The sequence below is a fragment of the Chelmon rostratus genome, chromosome 2 (genome assembly GCF_017976325.1).
Source record: "Chelmon rostratus isolate fCheRos1 chromosome 2, fCheRos1.pri, whole genome shotgun sequence".
In the NCBI taxonomy this organism is placed as follows: Eukaryota; Metazoa; Chordata; class Actinopteri; order Chaetodontiformes; family Chaetodontidae; genus Chelmon; species Chelmon rostratus.
In genome coordinates, this window is record NC_055659.1 from 2100001 (window position 1) to 2110403 (window position 10403).

At 42.8% G+C, this 10403-nt stretch overlaps 1 protein-coding gene across 1 annotated transcript in view; it reads left to right on the forward strand.

Annotated features, from left to right (window-relative positions):
• si:dkey-49n23.1 (semaphorin-3D) overlaps positions 1-9548 on the forward strand; it is an 85478-nt gene extending 75930 nt beyond the window's left edge. The window contains exons 13-18 of the mRNA XM_041944415.1: positions 2249-2337; positions 3901-3942; positions 4193-4350; positions 6287-6351; positions 7604-7761; positions 7857-9548. Coding sequence (XP_041800349.1) covers positions 2249-2337; positions 3901-3942; positions 4193-4350; positions 6287-6351; positions 7604-7761; positions 7857-8378 — 1034 coding nt within the window. The 3' untranslated portion in view covers positions 8379-9548. The remainder of the gene's footprint in view (positions 1-2248; positions 2338-3900; positions 3943-4192; positions 4351-6286; positions 6352-7603; positions 7762-7856) is intronic.
• The last annotated feature ends 855 nt before the right edge of the window (positions 9549-10403 follow it).

Below are 10403 nucleotides of genomic sequence, written 5' to 3' on the forward strand. Positions count from 1 at the left end.
TCTAATAGAATCTGAATTCTCCTCATGTCTATGTAACTAATAGTTATCTTCCGCTTCAGTTCTCATTATTCATGTCCAACATTTGCTAATATCCACCAATCTGTGCAAATCTCTTGTGCAATCTAACTTTTTTTACTCTGCTTATATTTTTTTTCTACTGTGTTATAAATTTTCTTTTACAATCCTTTAATTTACTTTGCAATAGTACAAAACACTGTATTTTATTATCCATATCCTCCATGTGCAATTCAAAAATTCAAAGCAATATTATTGTTGCACTGTTTTTGTGTATAATGTACAGTTGACTTTTATTTTATATCCATTTTATACACACACACACACACACACACACACACACATATATATATATATATAATTAACATCTTAATATCCCGGGCGTGGGATCAGTTACATCTTATCTAATCTTATTTTATCTTAAATTTTATTAGATTCTTTTATTTCACCGTATGATCAGACTGGACTGCACATCCTGAAAAGTCACTGGTATAGAATAATGTGTCTGATATAATGAATTAGTTTCATTGTCCCTCATGACCAGGAAAAAACAAAGTATTACCAGTAGCAGTAACTTAACAGCTGTGTTGTATTAGCAGTTTAAACAGTGAGTTTGATGAGCCTGCAGTCCACCGAGGGAGAGCAGGTAAAAGACGCGTCTGTATTAGTTTGTATGGGTGGAAAATGTCGGTTAAACTGCATCTGCTGTGGCGCTGAGCCGACTGCAGGCTGCAGAATAAACAATCACAGCGTCTCTGCCTCACAGAATGTTTTACAGACTGGATCGTGTACATTTTGAAGATACTTAATGATGAACTTAAAGAGCTACACATACATTTCTCCATCAGCAGCAGCTCTGTCAGGAGCCTTTTCAAGCTGCTCAAGCTTGATTTGTGGCTTCCTCACGTTGCTTTTTGCCTTATTGGGTCGAGACTGAGAGGAGAAGAAATGCTGGACGCTGTCAGAGGAGGGCGAACACAAAGTGACCTGATTTTATCTCGACTCTACAATGTAATGTTACAACGTCTCTGATGGCCACAGACATCTATCGTTAGTTATCATCATCATCAGTCCATGTAGGGAGGGCTTGTTTGACTCATCTGTGAGACACACACACACACACACACACACACACACACACACACACACACACACACACACAGCATGTAATAATCTCAGTCCAGTACTGGCATACAGCTGTAAACACACACACACACACACACACACACAGGAGATTTCCCACAGCGGGTGGTGAGGTCTATGAGGTTCCCTGGGAGCATCCTGACATTATGTGTGTGTGTGTGTGTGTGTGTGTGTGTGTGTGTGTGCGTGCAGACATGCAGTGTGTAGCGCAGCTGTTGTGTCCTGTAAATCCTCCCGGACGTTTCTCACATTGTGTGCGTCGAGTTTCGGGATTCCTCCGTCACCAAGGTTACCGCTATAGAATATGTCGTCCGTTACCGTGGCAACATTTGCAGAATGTTTAGTGACTTGGAGAAGATCACCTTGAAATACCCTTGAAGCCATGTTAACATGTTTATAAGTGGAAACTTTCTGACTTCTCAGAGCTCACAGGCTGGCTCGTCTAAAGCCGCTGGATGGAAGTAACTTTTTTATCGTCTGCTTTGTCCTTGTGTCTAATCATGATGTTGAAATACAATAAACAGAAAAATCTGATATGCTTTTCCAAACAACTGGAGGCTCTGCAAGGGTGAGACATGGCACAACATGAGCTTATAGCCAGTAAAAAAAAAGCTCAGTGGAACAACTGAGAGATGAGCTAAAGAAAATACTTTTGACAGAATTTGGAAAAAAGTGATTATTTACATGAAACAAGACAACAAACGAGCAACGTGATTGTTTGGATATAGAAAAACTGGGAATGAGCCTGTTCATGTCAGTATTATGACTGTTTGTTCTGTGTTATGTTGAGTTTGTACCAGTCAAACCAATAAAACGAGCATTAACAAGCACGAACTCCTTCACCAGCTTTGACTGATGGAAACCTTTCTGTTTGAAGGTGATGTAAAGACTCTCATGAGCTGCTTTGTTCCATTTGTTCCACTGATGCTCGTCTGCTTTGAGGGAATAATCAGGCTCCAGAAGCCTAAACACCAGTGTGGTTTTAAAATACATCAGAGCCTCTCTACTCAGTGAATACATCATAACTACTGTGTTTACATCAGAGTATTGCAGTAAATGTGTGTATTTACGTTTCCTGTTTGTCCTCCAGATGATGGGAGGGTGGTGAAGGCGGTGTCAGTCATCAAAGACAACTGGGACACGGAGGAGATCATTCTGGAGGAGCTGACTGTCTTCCAGGTGACATACAGCTATCAATAAAGTTTTTTGAACGTACCCACGTCAGCGTCAGACAGGAGACTCGGCCATGTGGCTCGGTCTTTTTGGAAGTGGTCAATAATTCTCATATGAATTAACAAAAACATGACTTTACATATGACGTGGCATCTTTGGGGTTAACACCAGCCTGTTAGTCAACACCTGCTTTACCTGAGTCGCAGTGAACCCCCCAGTCCAGAGCTACGCTGGACTTTTATGGCTACAATCACAGAGCTTGCTCTGGTGTCTCCCAGTGCCCATCTGCCAGCCCTGCACCATGTGATGTGCACGTTGTTTCCAATGGAACATATTTGTCTGGAATAACTCTGCTGAACAGAAAAACAGATAGCAGGGCGCATATTTCCCAAGGTCCTCTGAGTAAATAAGCTAATATGGAAGACGGGAGAGGAGCGAGGGGAGCGAGGAGGGCAGAAAAAAGGCCAAAATACAGAAATACAGCCGATGGAAAGAATAGATGTTCTTTGTTGTCCACATAGGGAAATCGCTTTGGATGGAATCTGGAGAACATGTGGAGGAGATGAATTAAAAGTTTAAAACAGAGCACAGGTGAAGGGAAGGAGGACAGACAGACGACCACAACAAGCCACAAACAAACAGGATGCCAGATGCACATCGTCTGTTTACTGTGATTAAAACAGGAAGGAAGCCATTTCCAGCGGGGCCAGGGGTAAACGGCTGGCACGGACTGAGCAGCCTCACGATGAACCGCAGCGTTCGGCTCATAGATGACTTTGAACGCTGGTTCGAGCCGGCGGGGGCTCTCTGCACCCGGACTGGGTTTCAAAGAGGTCGGTTTGTTGGCTGTGACAGGACACAGGATAGCCAGATACCTTCTCTCCTTCCATGGTCCGCACTCCGCTCCTTCATCCCTCCTCCTCCTCCGGTCCGACCCCGCCGCTCAGAGTGGTCAGGCGTCATTTACTCCCTTTGTGAAACGCTGAAACAAGTCAGTGAGCTAGAAAAATGGAGCTGTGGGGTAATTGAGTCCTCTAAAGGAAGAAAGAGACTCATTAGATTTCTGCTCCCGGTAGCTGCCCTGACCTCAGAGCCGGCGGCAGCGTTTAACGTCCTCCACCTCTTTAACGCTGAAATATCAGTTTTCCAGAAGAGCAAAGACAGATCCTGACATGTTTCCAGGTTTACAGTTAGCGTAGTTTTGTGTTTCAGGGTGTTTTCTGGGATTCAGCCGACTTTATTATTGTTTCATCAAATACTGAACAGTTCATAAACATGAAACCAGTGTGTCTGTATGCCGTACAGTTTAATGAGAAAAATTAACTCATGCCATTATATGATTATTAATAAACATACATCTGTCTCCCCCTCTCACTCACCCAAAAGCATTCCTCTGAATTGTGCAGATTCATGTTGACTTCTCCATCACATCTATGATCCTGGTCATCATGAACATCTTCATACTGTTTATATATATTTATAAATGTCATTATATATTTGAATGTATAAATGCTTTGGTTTGTTTGTGGCATGCAGCAGGTTTCATCCGTTTTCCCTTTTATCCTGCAGAGTCCTTCTCCCATCCTGAGCATGGAGCTGTCGACCAAGAGAGTAGGTGGACCTGTCAGCCTGTTGTCTCCTGACCTTTACGTGCATTTGTGACAAAGAAAGTGGCCAAACAAGATTAAACCACTCAAAAAGAAATCACAATGACAACATCTGCAAAATCTCCTCAGCTAGTTTTTATATTCATGAAAAAAGTTGTCAACAGTGGGATTATTCATGTTCATGTGAATGAGGTACGATGACCTGTAAAATGTAATGAAACTCTTCCTCTTCCTCTTCCTCCCCTCCTCCACAGCAACAGCTGTATGTGTCCAGTGAGCTGGGTGTGGCCCAGCTGGGCCTGCAGAGGTGCGAGTTATACGGGACCGACTGCGCTGAGTGCTGCCTGGCCAGAGACCCCTACTGCTCCTGGGACGGACAGACCTGCTCCAGATTCTTCCCCACCAGCAAGAGGTAAAGACCAGGGAGGGGGGACCATCACATTCAGTTTTGATGCTTCCTGGTGGAAACCTTAGATCAGTGGTGGTGTCAGAGCTCAGTTTGGCTTTCACACGTGTCTCTCATGAGGTTTTGTTTTTTTTAGCCACAGTAGCGACGTGGCTCTGAGCTGTTCATGGTCCTCAGAGGATGAATCCATCTCAGCAGATCAACATTTAATTCCCCAGTGAAACATCTTAAAAATCCCCGTGATGGATTCAATCATCAGGGATGATACCTGCAAGACTACTGACACTCCCATGAGCCTCAGCTCTGCTTTATGCTTATTAGCATCTGCTAGCATGCTAACACGCTACACTTTGATGGTGATGAAGGTAAATATCACACTTTACTAAGTACAGCGTCACAGAGTGAGCATGGCTGAAGCTCAGTGGCTCTGTGGTTAGCACCGTCCCCTCACAGCTGGGGGGTCCTGGGCCCGTCCTGTGCGGGCTCCGCTCTCACCCCCACCATCAAAAACATGTTAGGTTAATTCTCCTGTCAGAGCTGTTGACTCAGTCGCTGCCCGATGCTCCTCGAACGCAGAGGTCGAGTTTCACCGCGTTGTTCTGTGTGTGTGACTGAATGTGACAACAAAACCCGACTTACATTTTATTTGTTTTACCGAGGAAGCAGCGTAATTAGCTGCGTATCACACGTAGCCACAAGGCAGCAGTGTAGAAGGAGTAACAGCTGCACACGGACTCCAAACAGACAGCGACTCAGTGCTGATCTGATCTTCCTCATACGATGAACACTCATATATCAACAGAAACATTTATATCACGTGAAAGAATTATGTTGAAATAAAATTATTATGATCATGAAATGTTTATTTAGTAATCTGGCAGGTTTATAAATGTCTCAATCCTGGCAAAAATAATCATGAAAGTCAGTCAAAAAGCAGAAAATGAAACTGACCAGATGTCAGTGTTCTTTTTAAGCTGCTATCGACTGACACTGATCTTACATTAATACGCTCTGCTGGAGCTTCTCTTGACTCCGCAGCTGTTCACACCAGAAGATGCCCTCATCATCAATGAGGAAGAGTTTACAATGAACTGAGGCAACTTGAAAAGGACTTCTTTAAAGATGTTAGCCAGCTGTTGCTACACTTTTCTGAACAACCTCAGAGTCTCTGTGCAAAGTCAGGAGTCATCTTCGCTGCATTAAGGGTCCTGTGAATGAGCAGGATTTTTGAGTATTTTTTTAAACATTTGGACAGAGAGAAAAGCAAAAGGAAGAAGTGGGAGAGGGAGACATGAACTTGACGTGTCCTGAAGGCCGAGAGAGAGAGAGAGGGATGAAGAGGAAAAATGAGCAGAGAGTGAGAGAGTTAACGTCCTTTCAATGACGCAGTCAGAGCAGAAATGTGAAGACTAATGGAGACAGAAATGAGAGGAAAGGAGAGAGCGAGAGTTGATGAAGGAGAGGATGACTAATGAATGTGTGGAAAGAACTTCAGATGTGTTGCAGCCTAAAGGACGTGAAGGAAGGAGGGAAGCAGGGTCAGAGAACGACAGAACGAGGTCGAGCTAGAACGAGAAGGAGACATGACAGCACTCTTTACAATGGCTGAAACAACATTCAGTATTTTCATAGCCTGCTCCTGCTCCATGTTTCCTCCTTCATCGTCACAGTAGCTTCATTTTTTCACACCCGAGGAGGCGGCAGAGGACGGAGGAGGAGGAGGATTTAATGCTGTTATACAACTTTATCTAGAGACAGCTGCATTGTCTGCTGCTGTCAGCTGTTCTTTAACTGATGAGTGCACTGCCTGCTTCACTGAAACAAGTGAAGTGCAATAAGATGTTTGATGCATAAAGTGTTTAATTCAAATTAGCAAAAGTTATTGTAAAAAGTAGAGGCATATAAATGTGTGTGTGTGTGTGTGTGTGTGTGTGTGTGGCAGGCGGGCTCGGAGACAGGATGTAAAGTACGGAGACCCCTGGAGTCAGTGCCCAATCACAGAGGACGGTAAGGATTTCCGCTGTCTGATATGAATAAACTGTCCCTGTTTTTTAATATTTTCCTGCCATCAGTTACATAAAGGACTACCCGCCTGGTTCGTCTGTACTCAGAAACAGAGGATTCCCACTTACGTTCACGCTCTGTGACTGATTACGCACTTTGAAGCACCATTGCAGGGCTGGAATGTAAAACGTCACAGCAGGACGGCTGTTTGGCTCCGTAAGACGTCTGCGTGAACGCCTGACCGATTTTCAGCAGCGAGCGAACACTTAAAGAGCACAAACCTGATTTCATGAACAGCTGCGATTAAACAGTCTTAATGCTGTAACAAGGGTGCATCTTTGAGGAGATGAGTCAGTATCCATGTTTGGAAAATGTTTAATCTGAAGCGTTTAGTCTGTTTGCAGTCAGTCTCTGAGTCCCACGTCCAGAACGGTGGAGCAGGTACACCAGGTTATGAGTAAATATTTTAATGTAATGTCACATTTTTAGATACTGCAAACAGTCAGTGTGCAGATCTTTTCTTTTTATTTATGCTAATTTCACACAATGCAATGGAAGGACATAGCATAAAAATAAGTAAATGAATAAATAAAACAAATTGTGGATGTTCGTTAAACTGCTTTGAAAATCATTCTGATGTGTATTTTTGAAGTTTACTTGGCAGTTTACATTTATTGTATAATTTCCTGTCAGTATAAAACATTCAAATATGTTGATTTTGACGACAATAACAGCAAACTAAGACAATTAGTCCCGCATGTGTAGTTCACTGTATTCAATGTGAATGCAGTTTGGAGCTGGGACACTGTCAATGTCTTCACTGTTCATGTTTTAACAGTCGTACTTTAAATTTGTGCGACCATCAGTCAGTTTGCAAGAGTGGACACCACTTTTTCTACTTCTTCATACTTTCCTCTTGCAGAAATATTCATGTTCTGTTACTCCTGCAATAAGACAAAAATATAGACAATTTACCAAGAATATACAGTAAAACACCTTCTGTTAGCATTCTGCTCTGCAGGCAGACGCAGGACGCACTCTAGTGGTCATACTATGTAACTGCAGGTTTCTCTGATTTACAGTCAAACGTGAGGCAGTGACGATTTTTACAATTAAAGAAAAGATAAATGTTTGCATGAGAATATATGTGAATTTGTTTTCCTGTTCTTGATCTGCTTTTGTTTCTCTGCCTGAAGATTTATTAACACTCCATATGCTGAATATATTTCTGTTCTTTTCTCTGTTGCCGCCTCAGATTCGGACTCTGTGGAGGTGAAGCTGGTGTACGGTGTGGAGGGAAACTCCACCTTCCTGGAGTGCGTTCCTCGGTCGACGCAGGCGGAGCTCAGGTGGACGGTGCAGCACACAGAGAGCCAGCAGCAAAGTCTCAGTCAGACGCATGAGAGCAGGGAGGTGAGTCTCTCAGCAAACATCAGCTGCTCATAGAAGAATTTACCGTTTTATCTTCCTCTCATCTGTCTGTTCGTCTTCCTCTCTCCTGCTCTCAGCTCTCTCAGGGTGATGACAACCGCTCCCTCCACATGAAGCGGGGGCTGTTGGTTCAACACCTGGAGCTGGCTGACGCAGGCCTCTACACCTGCACCAGCCGGGAGCACTCCTACAGCCAGGTCCTGGCCCGATACCACGTCCACATTATCCCCAACGACAGCCTCCACCCAACCCGGCGCCAGCAGAACCACAGCCCGAACCACCCGGGCCCCGTGGTCCACGGGAAGGTCAGCCCAGCAGGGGTTGCCGGGTTCCTCGGCCAGTCAGGCCCCCATCATCCACCTCCGCCGCTGCCGGGACACAGGAACTCGTGGCTGCCCCAGCATCCTCAGCAGCTTCCTCTAAGGAGCTACAAAGACCTGCACATGGTGGGGACCAACAGTCTGAGCGTGGACGAGTACTGCGAGCAGCTGTGGTACCGCGAGAAACGCCGGCAGCAGAAGCTTCGCACGCTGAAGCTGAAACAGGAGAGCAGGAAAGCCCGGGTGAGGAGGAACAACCCTCCTGAGATTCCCCTCTAGTCCCCTGGAGGACACAGAGACTGTCGATGGACAACAGATCCTGGACATGCAGAGGACAAGCAAAGGGCTCATCAAGCAAATAATGCCAGAGACTGACAGAAAAAATGAAAAAAGAAGGTGTTAGTGTATCCTCATGCTGTTTTTTTGACATTTAGACACAACAAAAATGAATATGTAAAAAAATGTATATTATTAGCAGTATATTCATTATTGTTTGAGACATAGCTTCAGTTAGGAATGAAATTCAGACAGTATTATGAGTGTATAACACAAGACGATAAACTGTGTAATCTGTCCATCTGACACGGTTCAAACTGATCATACAGTGGTTTACTTACGAACCATCAAGTACAAGATGCCATTTGCTAAAATATCTGAATAAGCTAGCTAAGCTAATTATCTTATCAATGCCAACAACTGTTAAACTTAACTGGTCTGAGTTTAAAGTTACCATTTGTAGTGTTAGAGAGTCCAGTGGGTTAAAGTGGAGTCTTAACAGACTCTTATGAATGAACAAATATCCTCACTTCAACCATCATTTTTTCGAGTATGTCCCTTTTTCTATCCAAACTTTGAAATTAGACCTTTCTACAAGCAGTTCTGCAGCTGACAGGAAATTTGTTGCTAAATTGCAAATTCTTCATTTAGGACCAACAAATGGGAAAATGTATCAGGATCTCACAGAAATATATCTACTATATATGCAGCATAAATGAACGACAGAAGACTAAACTGAAAAGTGTTTGCCCGATTTACTGCCACACGTTTAACTGTTTAACAAAGACAGCTAATGTTTTCTACATGTATTTATGTTTGTTCTGAGATGTAATGTGATCACCTAATGGACTGAATACAGACCTCCGTGGAAACGCACACATGACATGGACCTTTCTTCACAAAGCATTATGTATAGCTTATTAACTTTGCCATGTAACTAATAATTATTATTCACATCAATGTATATTAAAGAACTCTATTTTTGATAGTTTTCTTTCTTTATAAGCTAGAATTTAGTCAATTTGTTCATTTGAACTTCTGTATTTCTCGTAAGCAAACTTAAAACTTTTTTAAACTCTAAGAAGCCTTGAGATCAAGAAGTGAGTAATGAAATTGTGTTTTACTGTTTGTGAATAAGCCACAAAATGATGTAAAATAAAAACTATAAAATCATTTAAGGTTTTAAATGTTTTTGTCCACTATAAGTGACTCACACAGTACTTTTCACTTTCTAAAGGTAGAATAATCCTCACAGTTTATAAGATCGATAAGAAGCTGCTGCTATTAATGTGATTATCTTAAAACAGGATTGTGATGGTTGCATTTGAGGGCTGAAAGAGATAAGACACAATCAACAAATTATTGCAGACTTGATGGAAAAAGAACCCACAAAAGAAAAGCTTTGGATGGATTTTTTGGATGTGGGAAGACGTTTAGGAGTGTACAGCAGATAGATAAAAAAGAAGAAAATGTTCCTTGTTTCTGCCAAAAGAAACCAACCAGTACTTCTGCACCAGGCTAATATCTGAACCAGGTTTTCTCTGTGTTAGTGTTCAGTGGTGCACTTAGTAAACATTTGCATTTAGATACAACATGTAAGCACAACATAAACTGAAATGATGAAGGTATTAAAACTACATTTTGACACAAGGCCCCTATACAAGAGACAAGACAAGGTCTCAAGATTAGATCAGAATGCAGAAGCTGCCCTATCATTTCAGGTCATACTGTGATGTAATGTTGTAAATTCTTAAACAAATACGTAAATTAAATGACCACAAATTTACTGGCACACTGTGAACCCAGAGAATCTGGAGACCCTAAGAAGATGCCCTCTGTGCCCCCTTGGTAATCCTGTCTTGATTATAATTTAACTTAGTCAGACAGCAAAGAAATGGCAGCAATAGCAGCAAACGTGTGGCAGAGAGACAGGACACATTCACTGAGCAACTGTAGGGAGATTATCAGACATAATTAAGCCTATTAATTGTGGTGGTGTGGTGGTGATGGACAGAGCAGAAGATGCTT